We start from the raw sequence: 12,715 nt of genomic DNA, 5'->3' as shown, positions 1-12,715 counted from the left end.
ACCAAAACTCCACGGATTTAGTCTACATTGGGCGCGAAGGTATTGAGGTGGACTTAGTCCAATTCGTTGAGGGCAGCGAAGTCGGCCTGGATAATCGATCATCATCAGCAATCCGTTTGTTTTTTTGAAAAATGATTCGGCAGTCGATAAGACTCACCTCCTCCTGTGCCTCGCGCCTCATTAACTCTTCACGGCGCCTCAAACCGAAGAACTTGATGCCAGACTGAGGTGAAGTGGACTTTACAGAGTGTTGAGTGAAGCGCAATCAAGGGGAGAAAAAATAGAACAACGTACTGCATCGCCGCTTTCGATTGTTGTAACAACCTCCGATCCAGTAACGGCACCAGTCTTCGCGTTTTTAGCACCGTTTGGTGCACCTTCAACGCCAGTCTGTGCACCTTCAGCACCAACCTCTGTACCTTCCGCGCCAGTCTGTGCACCTTTAGCGCTAGGTGGCGTACCGTCTTCAGCGCCGGTTTGGGGACCTTTAGCACCTTTCTGAGCACCTCCAGGACCTGCCGGTAAGCCTCCAGCACCGTTCTGAGCACCTTCAGCACCAGCGGTAGCACCTTTAGCACCCTTTTGAGCACCTTCCGCGCTAGGTGGTGTACCATCTTCAGCGCCAGCCGGAGCACCTTTAGCACCTTTCTGAGCAGCTCCAGCACCTTTCTGTGCGCCTGCAGCACCTTTCTGAGCACCTTTGCCTTTACGACCAGCACCTCCACCGGCATTGTTGACGCCAGTAGGGGCAGCGACAACTTGGGTAACGGTCTGTAGAAGAGGAGATTTAACAAAATGGGGAGGGTTTAATCGATTGTGATACTTACCACAGTGACGGTAGCAGTAGCGCCGGCGTCAGTACCGTTGGTAGCAGTACCCGTCGAGTCAGTGCCATTGGTGCCAGTACCAGTCTCGGTAGCAGTGCCAGTTTCAGTTCCGTTCGTAGCGGTGCCAGTTTCAGTTCCGTTCGTAGCGGTGCCGGTTTCAGTTCCGTTCGTAGCACCAGTGCCGGTTTCGGTACCAGTGTTGTCAGCGCCAGTGTTGTCAGCGCCGGTATTACCACCAGCATTGCCGTCGGCACCAGTCTCGGCATCGGTACCTTCCTGACCTTGGCCAGCGGCCTCACCCTTTGCAGGGGGGGCATCCGTTCCGGTGTTGGCGCCAGTCTTGTCGCCAGCAGCAGGAGGGCCGGCCGCAGCGTTTTTCTAGAACGAACGTAGGTCGTTAGCGGGAGGCAAAAAAAAACCAGATAGTACTAGTGCTCAGTAACTCACGTTGGCACCACGAACCATCAACGAGGAACCGATCGGGCGAGGAAGGGCGAGGGAAGATCCTGCCAAAGCGACAGCGACAAAGGGGATAAAAGTTTTGAACAACATTTTGAAAGGGGGGTTGAAAGAAAAGAGTCGACTAAATGAAGTAGATTTGGTGCTCTGCACGCAAGTGGGACGAGGAAACTAGAACGTCTAGTGAGAGAAATTCGATCCGGATCGAACAAAGAAGGAGCGAAGAAAGAAAGTGGTTTGGCACAACCAGACCGAGAGCACAGTGGGGAATTCGGAATCATGAGTGCAGGGTATATATACGAGTAAAAGAGGGTGCTGACAACGTCTGATAGGCGCTCCCAGTGAAGATGTAGCCATAGAAACAAGTGGAGAACAAGTTAAAAATGCCAAGTAACAGGTTCAATGTAACAATGGTAACGAACAAGGCTAACAAGGGACTATTCAATTTGAGGGCAACTCAGCCCAGAATAGCCGTACCAAGATTGCCAAGTAAGCGACGTCGACAGCCATCCCACGATGGGCGGAAGCACAATTAATGGATTTATAGGCTTTCAGGCGATGTAGAGTTCTGGAATGGGTCCCCTTGGCCAGACCAAAGCACTACAGTACTGAGTAGAGCATCTCGAAGAACTGACGGGACGCTCGCAAGTCAGTTGGAGTGTCGATTCCTGTCCATCAGACACAGGTCCATCGTTACAAGGTGCATAAGATCCCGGCAAATTTCGGGGGTGGCTAATCGTACCAACGAGCCGTTTAGGGGGGATCCAACTAAAGAAAAAAAAAGTTGAAAACAATCAGAGTGGAAACGGGGACAGCCCCGATGGGGCTGTCAGTGAAGAGATGCATGTTCGAGCCTTTCACCCGTCAATTCACTTGAGATGTAACCATGTATTCCGAATCTACGCCGCACGTCACAGAATTGCAAGGATCGTGTCCTACTTTCAAACCATCTCCATGGATTCAACGTGGTAGTGGCCCTTGCTTGAGATTAGGGGGTAGCAGTGCGCCTTGTTTCACCTAATTATGAACGACTGCCCTAGCCTGGGCTTCAAAACAATCATATTTCTTCAATCATATCATTTTCGTCGACTTCATCAGCGACCAGTGACCCAATCGCAGGTCCGTCTTCCTCCTCATCTACATCTACATCCTGCTTTGATGATGATGATGATGTGATTCCCTCAATCTCCAGTCTATTTCTGTTAGTCGCCAGGTCGAATTCTTCCTCTTCCGAAGGTCCCTGAGAGGGCTCATCGCCCTTGATCAACATAACAAGGCGTTCCATGTGTTCAGATATCTAAGTAAAGTGCAGAGCAGCCAACGACTGATTTAGCGTTGTCAAGAATATGGCAGGAGGAGGGACCGAATCATTCACCTTGTCAACGCTTTCTACCTCATGTGCAACCTTAATGATCTCATAAACCCCATTGGCTCGAAGAAAATCACGTCCCCATCGAGTGTGAGAGAGGAGCAAGAACGCTTCGATAAGCGTTAGACGGAGAGTTCGATCGGGTTCGCGAGTTTTTTCTGGGGGTAGGAATTGGAGAGATGGATGTAGCCTTTCTTGGTCCTGGTATCCCCAAGATTGTCAGGATTACAAGATTGAAGGACTTATAGCGGAATCTTACCTCCAGATCAAATTCCTCAGGCCCGGCGAGGGGCAACAAAAGATAGGGCAGAGCACTGATACCAGGGGCTTTTATAGTTGATGGGGACACTGCGACACGTTCAGTTTCTGGGCTTAGGATAGCTTTATGGGCTCGAGCATTGAAAGCGCAGTTTCTAGAATCGGGATTCGGCCAACTCAACCTTGTAGGAGGTATAGAGCCAACTTACTTGAACACGGAAATGACTCCGCCACGTCGGATAATATCCTTGTGCTCCGTAAAGGAAACTATCTTTGCAAGCGGGTATTCAAGCTCCGAATCAGGTTTCAATGGATTCGAAGGTCGCGGTGTCAAGAAATGTTCGCGTCCTGTCGGAGACTAGAACGGGGTTAGTCCAGGGGTTTCACGAGTGAATTCGATATATGTGCGCACCGAAGTCAAATTCCCGAACACACTCGCCAAGAAATGTAAACTTCCTTTCCGGGATCGTTTTGATAAGTCTTGAATACCATCTACTTGTGCACCCTGTACAAACGCATCCAGCAGTAACGGCAACGCAAGGATTTCTTGCTCTTTCTCTGTCGGATAAGGTACTGGAACAGCACATGACCCTGAACGCGATTGCGTTGCGAAGAAGCCATTCTGGACTTTTTCGTCTGCAATGACAGTGACCTTCATGGATAAAAGGGTAGCGCATGCGCTCGAGGATGCAGAGAGATTGGAGAGTAACATGGCAGCAAGGTCTGCACATATTGATTGAGGATTCTGAGCGAATACTGAAAGGATTAAAAAGGGGGGAGAAATGGGCGTTGATCCTACAAAGACTTACTATGATGTAGGAAACGATGAAATTCAAAAACGATGGTTCCGATAGAGAAGATAGTAGCATCGGGGCGTCAGATAGATTGACAAGAGCTCTGAATGCATCGTGTGCAACGGTCTGAGTAGAGGTGGATTAGAAAGACTTCCACGAACAAGTGAAAAAAAAATACAACTCACCAACTGATCCCTGCAGAGAAGCTTCAAATCCCGAATAACATCGCTCTCATTTGGCTTGCTCAGACCTCCAGACTGGCCCGAAAAGAAGATGCTTCTGTGTGGCGAGCCTTTTGGAGTCTGCGAGACGAGATTTGAGAGTGCTAATTGTCGAACTTGAACGTTTCGGTCGCGTAAGAAAGGCAGAAGCTAAGCGATGGGAAGTCATATGAGTACATTTACAGCGATGTAATCACACTGACCTCCTTCAGCTGCTCCTCCATCCTAGACGATGGCGATGTTGGGAGAATCGATGAAGGGATATTGGCAAATTGGCATTTTTCGATCGCCCCGGCCTAGAGCATTGCCGTGAGCCGATTCTCTTAAAGTCGTAATCTTATGATTAACTTGATTCTATACTACAAATACATAGGTAAGTATGTTATTCATATTGCTCAAACTATTCACAAAATCCAAAAAATCACAGTACAATACACCGCCAATTGTTGAACAGATAGCTCTACTTTATATGGGAGTGGGCAATTCCCGCGACGGTCAATTATATTTGGTTCTATTTGGCTTAACTTAGAAAAGTGTCCGCTTTTTGGACGGGTTCGTGGCTCGTCCTAGAAATCAGCTAAATTCATGATAAATCATTAAATATTTGTTACTTGAAAACGTTAAGATGAATTTTTTTAAAAGGTAAAATTGACTGAGATATGCACACCATTACAACCATATCTCGATCAGTTTCGATTTCTGTCAATATTCATCTTAACAATCTTCATGAAACCAATTAAAATCATGACTGGCATACTCAGTTTGGGGGTATCGCGTTCATGAGACCCCATTAAATGATAGTTTTTTTGAGTGGCAGCAGGCAATGTCACAGTGTGACACAGCGCGTCGCAACGCGTCCTTTGTGCAAAGCACTACTATTTACCCCCTCACAAGTCCCTTCAGCTATATATAAACATTCATATAGTCTTCATATGTGAGAAAATTGTATTCAAGGCTGGTTCAGCAGTACAAGGCATTGCACTAGCGCTGGAACGAGCTTGGAACGAGTGACGGACATGTTTTGAGTGGCTGTGTGTATTAGTAAGTCGGACGCGAGGCTAGTGGGAATTGCACCTTAGGCAGGAGTTTGACAGGTGCCATAAACACCTCTTAGACCCTGTTTTAGTTGTGTGGGAAATGGACCTAAGAGGCCCCGCTTCTGAAGTGCACTCATGTCTTCTTTCACTTCGTCCATGGCTCCCTCCTTGCTCCCTTGACGCTTCTGCAATCTGGCGCTCCCATACTCTCTCTTCGGTATCATCTGTCCCATATCTCACCCAGTTATGCTTGATTACACTTGGCCTCACCTCAAGCTAGCTCCTTCAATGCAATTTACGACTCCAGGTGCAAGCGATATCCTCTTCTCCAACGCTTCGTACATTGCAGGCTCTCCCATATTCTCTCGTCAACGCCTGGGCGCATTCCGCAAGTCTACAAACTCTGGATGATCTGGAAGAGACAAACGTATGAGGCTGCAATAGGTGCGTCTTCAATCACATGAATTCCGCGCTCTTACTGATCATCCTCGGATCGTCCTCCTCCCAACTCCTTTGCCCCTCCCTGCTTTCCCAATACTAGCCTTGATTGTACTGGAACACTCCTTCAGGCCTGATAGTGGACTTTTTTTGATAGATACTATTAGATGCTACAGTTTTGAATTCTGGTATAACTTACAGTGTCAGTAAATACGCAATGACTCGGAAACCTCAACCCTTACAATGCCACTCCCATACAACTTCTCTCGACAGGCTGTAGCACCACACCCAGCTTAGAACGTCATGCAGATCTGTAACATATTACTAGTAGCCTTTGTACAAGACCTTTGTCATGGTAACATCATATCTGACTCAGTGAGGAATCCGGAGATTAGAATGTGCTCTTTCGGTATTCTTAGGAGATGCAAGCACGGAGTGATATCAATATATATATTGACCACCAACCCTCCATTGAAATTATCCCTGGAAGGCCCCTCATTTCAAGCAAAACAAGCAACTTATATACATAACCTGGTCAGCAGATATCCGCCGGGGCATGCTTAACCTAAAGTTAATCGTTTACATTATTCCACTGGCGTCCTCGTTCATTCTAGATACTCATATATGATTCAATATCAATAAATATATGTCTGAAGGACTTTGACTCTCCGCAGGTTTGCCCTATGTTGGCGAGGGTAGTCGGGTTGTTCACCATACTTGAGACACGCCTTGAGCGACTACCACAATTTTCACACCAATTCAATTTTTAGCTGTAGGTGGTCAGCTCTTGACAGGTTTATTTAGACCCTAAGCCAAAGTTAAGTCTCAAATATCTAAGTGGGAGAGTGTATAGAACACCTACAATACGCAGTTTATGTTCCTGAAATCTCCTCAAACTACTGGCTATCAATTAGCCGGTGTCCCGGGCTCCAAAGAAATTGCAGTTTTTGACGTACACTGAAGGTGTCTTGTTAAAAAATGAGGAGAAAGAGTTTGGATAGCCTGATTGATTTCACCATTCTATTGATACAAGCATTTCCGTACGTTGACTACTTCTTCAAGCAATTCTGTTTTGCAAACACGACCGAAATGTACATATCTTGCACTCATCCTTCGCCGACCACAGGCGACCATCTGCACTGATACCAACCAGGTGCGGGTTTTCTTTCCTGGGCATTTGGAGCAATTACTAACCAGTATATGTGCGGTCTGTATGAGCTGCTTGGAGGGAGAGGGCAGATTGTACTCACAGGTGGCCTCATTCCCATGCGTTGAATTCATAGTCAACCCTTCTCTATTGGAACTTTGCGCCGGCGCCAATACCCCATCCCCAATTGACGATCGTCAGGCTGGCAGATTTGGCATATATGCAGATACGGGCCTTGTGTGCCGCATTTGAGATTTGGAATGTTGTGCCATGTGTTGAGTGCCATGTATTGGGTGACTGTCAATGACAGACAGAAATTGTAAATGAGGTGAGCCATAACGATCATGGGAAAGGCAGAAGAATACACGGCATACTGCAATATCCAATGGGACCTGTACTAACCCATCACGTTGTATGAGCATACTATAGAACTTCGTAACCTGAATGGTAGATCCTAGAAAAAGTGGTAGACCTGGTCAGATATCCCTCGCATTTTGATTTTTAGTATTTACCGGCTGATAGCATTCATTGGATAATATTGAGGAGTGAAGCAGAACGAGAATATGTGGGAGGAATGGTGAAGAACAGAGGTTGTGGTAGTAGCACGGAGCCATATTGGGCTCTGAGTGTCATGCATGCTGTAAGATGTAGGGTAAGTGAGTGACGAGCACACTCAGTGGACGAAACAAACCTGTTTGAACTATAGAGAGCGCTACGGTGGATGCTACAATGAAGGAGGATTGGCGGAGTGAGGAGGGAGCCATGGACGAAGCGAAAGAAGATGTGAGTGCACTTCAGAAGCGGGGCCTCTTAGGTCCATTTCCCACACAACTAAAACGGGGTCTAAGAGGTGTTTACGGCACCTGTCAAACTCCTGCCTAAGGTGTGGGAATTGCCCACTCCCACTTTATATAATCACCATCTGTCTCCACATATAATCACCATCTGTCTCCACATATGTTCACAATATGTAGAGTCACATGACAATGCCATAAATACTCAGCACAAATGTTTCCAGTGGTCCTCCTGCCCTACTCCTGCATACATTTACCTTTGGTAGGTAAAATATGCCATTTGGACCCATTTCCATCACGGGAGGAACAAGGGATGCCAGAATTCCCTTTGCTGGACTGTGTTACAGCATTATTACGGCATGGTCAACATATGTTCACGATATATTGAGTTTATGGGATATATATGAAGTAGCACATATCTGTACGACATGGGCCGGTTTTGGTGGTGTAGTCTGGACTCTGCGGCGACCCGGCAGATCAGTGAGCCGTAACCTTGCCGTCATGCCGTCAATTAGCTGCTTACGACACGACATATACTGTAAATGACATGACCATGTCATTGTTCACGCGTTCACGCGTGGTCTCCCTTCATCCTGACTGTCCACGTCCGATATGGATAGCTATAAAAGCTATAGAAGCCGATTAACTGCCCACTGACGACAACCATGTTACTCACAGACCTCCCCAGTGAAGTCCTCTTGCTCATCCTTTTCTATTTAGACATTCACCAGATCCTATCACTCCGACAGGTATGAATTCATAGTATCCTTGAGCATGTTACCAGAAATCAAACACAACGGCTTTCAAAGGCTTGTACTCAACTCGCAAAAGTCACCAGAGATAAAGGAGTATGGCTGCGACTACTGCGACGACAAGAACGGAAAATACCACTTCCTCCTAATCTTCGCCATGACAGTCCCTCACAAATTGATCTCTCATCTACGGCGTTGGAAGATATTGTTACTTCCAACAATCTTGTAGATGAGCTCTGGTCTCTTCCACGACAATCTGGATTCCATATGCTGCAACCGAGAGTAAGAAGCTGCCTGCTTGGATTGGAAGTGTTCCTCGATCGATGGGTTCTTGCTATTTATGCGGATGGGTTTCTCAATGTTTGGGATCTAGAGGGAGAGGGACAAAGCAGATGGGCTAACACGACCATCCATCCCGACCAATGCGCCTCTTATACCTCGACGTTTGACACCACAAGTCTGCGAGTAACATTGGCGGTAGTGGCATCTAGGATGTGAGCAAACTTAAACGCAGGCCTCTTTCGTTGCACAAACTAATCAACTATTTGCTTCAACAGACTGCCTGCAATTAGTCGAAAAGCAATGGTATACGAAATCCAGTTGTCTGAAACATGCGCTCCTACTTTCAACGTCATATGCGTCTTCCCACTGTCAGCATCGTCCAGCACAGCTCGCCGGTTAGACGTTTCTAAAGGCCTTCTGGCCTTCTCCCAGCTTTGCACGATCTCCCTCTTCCGCTGGCCTTCAAATCATCGTGACGATATATTCGAGTCCGATTCGTGCAATATTCGTACATATCAAGAGGAACGGGAAGAGATGGTAAGGACATACGTGGTTGCAACCCTGACGTTTCTGACATCACAAACCTCACTTAGTACACAACGATACACACACTCGAGTTCGTGGGTCCCTATATATTGGTATTAAAAACACGCTCTGTCGAGATCCACCCTATTCCCCCACAATTCTGCAACACCAACACCCCTTGCACCCTACCGACATTGAGACACCACTTTCGAAAATACAGCTTTCGAGACTTTTGTGTCGCACAAGTTGAGAAGAACGGAGACGACACTTATGTCGTTAAATTTCTCGCATCTGATGTCATCCAAGGCCTGTTCTTCTTCTCTTCGACCATCACAATCCCTTCGAATCCTCTAGAAGAGCCCACGCTTCACGTCGATCTGGTGTATATCCATTCTATGATTCCTAGCATCCCAGTCCGTCGTCTCAAACAAAACGAACACGCCCTTCAACCCTCTGACGAGGCCTCAGGCTCTTCCGGGCGTCTCGTCTTGAACACCGGACATGTACGCTCCCCGTTCTTCGTCAGTGCATTCGCGATGGGACCCCAGGGCATGCGTGGAGTGTGGATTGAGAGAAGAAGGGGAACGATGGCTAAACATATCGTTACTTGTCGATTTACGACTGAAACAGAAGAAGAGGGGGAAGAGCTTCTTGGTGATTCAGAGGCCGAAGCTGGTTTAGCGGACGCTCCAATTCTTTTGGATGGACGTGTTGTTCATACGTTGAAATCCCCTGATCTTAATGGTACTGGCTTTCTCGTTCTCGCTATCCGATGTCCTGGCTGACGTTGATCCCACCTTCTGGTTTTGGTAGAGGATTTGATGCACTGTGCTCTTGGGGAAGTAGGTGGTATTATTGTTGTGGGAAATCGGTCAGGGGATGTACTACTGTTAGATATTGGGGTTTAAACACGTCGGACTTAGCCAATGGATGACTGCATTGAAACCTTGAAAACCATGCCCGGTATTGAAAACGGTTGTCGACCTCATAATTGGGGAAAGGTCACATGACCCGGGAGGCGAGGCAGACCGGAAGGGCTGACTGAGCCTGCCTTGTTGTAATCATAGTTCCCTGCCTCCCTCAACATGTTCAGACTTTCCCTACGTTCACCGGTAAATGAATATCTATAAAAATATCTCGACCAAGACCTATGAAGGAAAATTACAGATACAAACCCTCCGACCGAATGCGGCAGCAGCAGCACTCACATCGAGCCGACTGGTCGCGTATCGGCGTTTCCTCTCTCAAGATTCGAAAGCGAAAATACAAGAAGCCATCAACGCAAAACCCGTAGTGCTATTCATGAAAGGGACGCCTGAATTTCCCGAATGTGGATTCTCAAGAGCTGCCATTCAGGTTTTGGATCTTCAGGGTGTTGACCCGGTGAAGATGCAGACTTATAATGTCCTCGCCGATTCAGAGTTGCGACAGGATATTAAGGAATTTTCGTACGTTATTCGCGAACCCTGTTTGAAGTTGAAGGGTCGTATCTTATGGACATTTACGTTTGATATCTTAGGGATTGGCCAACGATACCTCAACTATATGTCAACGGAGAATTCGTCGGAGGATGTGATATTCTTTTATCGAGTGAGTAGTTGTTCTATTATATACGTGAAATTATCATAATTCATAACTATTATACTTTTCCACCATCTAGTGCACCAGTCTGGAGAGCTCGAAAAATTCCTGAACCAGAACCAGGTTATCCTTCCACCAGAGACGGAAACTTCGACAGCTTAGACTGGTGGGATTTTTATGCTTTCGAGATGCTTTGTTAGGGATTAGCCGAACGCGATTTCCATTGTATCAGTTTAATATCCTTACCTTTAGCCAAATAAAAGGCTATAATCCTACCCACTTCTACACCTCTTGACTTCAGTTTGAACTACTCGACATATTCAATGTCCCCGTCTGCGTTGAGCTTTCCTCGTTTGACTTTCTCTCCTTTGGCTCGTAAAAGGTCTTCAACAGTTCGTAATTTCCCATCTTCGGTACTTTCTTTGAACCACCCCAAATGGTCTGCTATTAGATGTCTAAAAAATAAGGCGGGGGTAGGTTGTTTGAGAGAAAGAAAGAAAGAAAGAAAGAAAAAAACACAGACAACACACCTATTCTCACACCCCGGGCATTGTACAAGAACGATCCCTCTCTCATACGACCGCTTCGAAAACTCATGCGTTGACCGTGTCCCGCAGCCCTCCACTGTACAAGTGAATGTCATTGATAGTTTGGGCTGTATACTCTCGGGAAGAACTTGAGATGTCGTCAAGTCAGCAGAGTTTGAGCTCGTTGGGGACTCTCCATCACCAAGTTCGATAGTCGATGACGACGGCGGTTCTGATTGTGACTGTGATTCTGAACTTGAAGAAGAGTGTTGTTGGACACAGGTGGAAGTGCTGAGATCTCGTCTTCCTATACCAGATGTTGAGATTGTTCTGTGGTTAAATATACCCAGTCGGAGGCGCAACTGAACTTTGACAGTCGCAGGCAAGGAGGGATGAGGGGTAATTAGAGCCCTGAGGGGAGGTGGGATACCCAAATTTCGGTAGAGTCTGGACGGAAGCATTGGTGGAAGGAAGAGAGCCGTATCGGCAGCAGTCACGATGCCGAGTTCACCTCTATCAAAACACTTAGACCGGTAACCGTTCTCCTCTGTGACGATGACAAGCCATGTATCTGTACATGTATCATCGTCACAGAGATAGCAAACACTGTCCAAGTTCCATGGATCCATTGGTCTAGCAATGCCTCATTTCCTGTTTTACATTCACTACAAGTAACTGTATTAAGTTTGGGACACTGATACACATATCCAATTGCTTATGACCAGCTCAAGTATAGTACGGATACTGTCCAACAAGAACGCCACGCAAAAATCAACCAGCGAATGGGTTCTTAACTAACAAGCCTCTCGAGACCGGGAGGAAGCTACCATACATGAGAAAGAAAATATAAGCACCACAATAATAGCCCAAAGCATACGACGAACCTTCCAATTATGAGTGGAAGCGGCCCGTTTGAAACCCTCCAGGGCTTCGAACACTTGATATGGGTGTTTCCATCCATCTCCGGCCATCAATCGCGCTGGCCGGGGATCGAGGTTGGAGATAGCCAACTTTATCTGGAGCAAAATCGCTGAAATGCTGCAAGAAAAAGCACGGTTTGGATCAAAGAATGAAAGAGAATTTGACCGTTTGTGAGCTACCTGTAACTAGGAAGCCATCCTAAATCATCATCGTGTCAGCCCTGGATATCAGAGAATTCGAGGAGAGAGAGGCGGCCAACGTACCAGAAGCGGTCAACAAGTCCATACAGATCGAACCACCTAAGGCGAAGACGATGAGAAGACAGCGATGAAGAAGGCTGGGATGTGGATATACCTCCGGTGACATGTCCCCCACCACCTTGAATAAAGGGCAAGAATCGCGGCGTAATGATTCTGAAGAAAGGAGGAGACAAAGGGAAATCAGGCGGAAACCTGATCTCGAATATCACCGAATTGACTTTCCTATCATTGGGCATCTAGCCAGTCAAGGGTCGGAAACTGCATCAACTTTGAAAACTCACTCTCTCTTCAAATCCTGCGCGACCGGTAAACTCTCATCAAATGAATGCATTTCCACGATCCACTGGAATAGATTATCCCCAATCAGATCGGGTGGCATGTACCATCCCAGATCTTTGAAGCTCCTACACTTCTCCTGTTCCTTCAACATCTGCTTAAGCTCTCTCTGTACAGCCATCGTCGCAGCCGGACTGGCAGCAGTGGGAGCTGGCATGAGGAGGGAAGCCGCGTGCTGGACGTATTC

The 12,715-nt window shown here is 47.0% G+C and overlaps 6 protein-coding genes across 8 annotated transcripts; 2 read left to right on the top strand and 4 right to left on the bottom strand.

Moving 5' to 3' along the window:
* Positions 1 to 53: 53 nt before the first annotated feature.
* E1B28_007133 (uncharacterized protein) lies at positions 54 to 1,379 on the bottom strand (the record flags this gene model as incomplete). The annotated part of the gene is made up of 5 exons (XM_043151847.1): positions 54 to 86; positions 158 to 238; positions 295 to 771; positions 828 to 1,205; positions 1,275 to 1,379. 5 exons carry the CDS (start codon positions 1,377 to 1,379, stop codon positions 54 to 56), a joined length of 1,074 nt encoding a protein of 357 aa, XP_043009927.1.
* Positions 1,380 to 1,557: 178 nt separating this feature from the next.
* On the bottom strand, positions 1,558 to 4,245 carry E1B28_007132 (uncharacterized protein). The gene is made up of 7 exons (XM_043151846.1): positions 4,132 to 4,245; positions 3,893 to 4,078; positions 3,723 to 3,833; positions 3,326 to 3,658; positions 3,123 to 3,271; positions 2,662 to 3,068; positions 1,558 to 2,583 (listed from the first exon to the last, which is right to left on the bottom strand). The coding sequence occupies exons 1-6, from the start codon at positions 4,150 to 4,152 to the stop codon at positions 2,729 to 2,731; spliced, it is 1,140 nt and encodes a 379-aa protein (XP_043009926.1). The 5' UTR covers positions 4,153 to 4,245; the 3' UTR covers positions 1,558 to 2,583; positions 2,662 to 2,728.
* A 3,656-nt stretch (positions 4,246 to 7,901) lies between these two features.
* On the top strand, positions 7,902 to 9,867 carry E1B28_007131 (uncharacterized protein). Of its 3 annotated transcripts, none has more exons than XM_043151844.1 (5): positions 7,902 to 8,031; positions 8,094 to 8,590; positions 8,654 to 8,915; positions 8,972 to 9,647; positions 9,717 to 9,867. In XM_043151844.1, the coding sequence occupies exons 2-5, from the start codon at positions 8,364 to 8,366 to the stop codon at positions 9,809 to 9,811; spliced, it is 1,260 nt and encodes a 419-aa protein (XP_043009924.1). In that variant the 5' UTR covers positions 7,902 to 8,031; positions 8,094 to 8,363; the 3' UTR covers positions 9,812 to 9,867. The 3 variants fall into 3 exon arrangements, with proteins under 3 accessions (XP_043009924.1, XP_043009923.1, XP_043009925.1); XM_043151843.1 differs by having other exon boundaries at positions 7,902 to 8,093; positions 8,154 to 8,590; XM_043151845.1 differs by having other exon boundaries at positions 8,972 to 9,867.
* A 99-nt stretch (positions 9,868 to 9,966) lies between these two features.
* Positions 9,967 to 10,646, top strand: GRX5 (monothiol glutaredoxin grx5; the record flags this gene model as incomplete). Its single annotated transcript, XM_043151842.1, has 4 exons — positions 9,967 to 10,015; positions 10,071 to 10,351; positions 10,423 to 10,493; positions 10,564 to 10,646. Exons 1-4 carry the CDS (start codon positions 9,989 to 9,991, stop codon positions 10,644 to 10,646), a joined length of 462 nt encoding a protein of 153 aa, XP_043009922.1. The 5' UTR covers positions 9,967 to 9,988.
* E1B28_007129 (uncharacterized protein) lies at positions 10,645 to 11,640 on the bottom strand (the record flags this gene model as incomplete). Its single annotated transcript, XM_043151841.1, has 3 exons — positions 10,645 to 10,675; positions 10,731 to 10,939; positions 11,015 to 11,640. The coding sequence occupies 2 exons, from the start codon at positions 11,638 to 11,640 to the stop codon at positions 10,792 to 10,794; spliced, it is 774 nt and encodes a 257-aa protein (XP_043009921.1). The 3' UTR covers positions 10,645 to 10,675; positions 10,731 to 10,791.
* Positions 11,641 to 11,801: 161 nt separating this feature from the next.
* E1B28_007128 (uncharacterized protein) lies at positions 11,802 to 12,685 on the bottom strand (the record flags this gene model as incomplete). Its single annotated transcript, XM_043151840.1, has 6 exons — positions 11,802 to 11,834; positions 11,896 to 12,049; positions 12,112 to 12,130; positions 12,196 to 12,231; positions 12,287 to 12,414; positions 12,474 to 12,685. The coding sequence occupies 6 exons, from the start codon at positions 12,683 to 12,685 to the stop codon at positions 11,802 to 11,804; spliced, it is 582 nt and encodes a 193-aa protein (XP_043009920.1).
* Between the last annotated feature and the right edge of the window lie 30 nt (positions 12,686 to 12,715).

Source organism: Marasmius oreades, chromosome 4, assembly GCF_018924745.1.
Source record: "Marasmius oreades isolate 03SP1 chromosome 4, whole genome shotgun sequence".
Lineage (NCBI taxonomy): Eukaryota > Fungi > Basidiomycota > Agaricomycetes > Agaricales > Marasmiaceae > Marasmius > Marasmius oreades.
The sequence above is the reverse complement of the archived record's forward strand: the minus strand, read 5'-3'. Positions and strand labels throughout refer to the sequence as shown.

What these genes read in the sequence shown, in the direction of transcription:
- E1B28_007132 (XM_043151846.1), bottom strand. Translation starts at nt 4,152, where the DNA reads ATGGAGGAGCAGCTGAAGGAG. An exon ending in TCATCGTTTCCTACATCATA is followed by an intron (nt 3,659 to 3,722) that starts GTAAGTCTTTGT and finishes GTATTCGCTCAG; the next exon opens with AATCCTCAATCAATATGTGC. An exon ending in TGTTCGGGAATTTGACTTCG is followed by an intron (nt 3,272 to 3,325) that starts GTGCGCACATAT and finishes ACCCCGTTCTAG; the next exon opens with TCTCCGACAGGACGCGAACA.
- E1B28_007131 (XM_043151843.1), top strand. Translation starts at nt 8,010, where the DNA reads ATGTTACTCACAGACCTCCCCAGTGAAGTCCTCTTGCTCATCCTTTTC. An exon ending in AGATCCTATCACTCCGACAG is followed by an intron (nt 8,094 to 8,153) that starts GTATGAATTCAT and finishes CGGCTTTCAAAG; the next exon opens with GCTTGTACTCAACTCGCAAA. An exon ending in GCGGTAGTGGCATCTAGGAT is followed by an intron (nt 8,591 to 8,653) that starts GTGAGCAAACTT and finishes TTGCTTCAACAG; the next exon opens with ACTGCCTGCAATTAGTCGAA.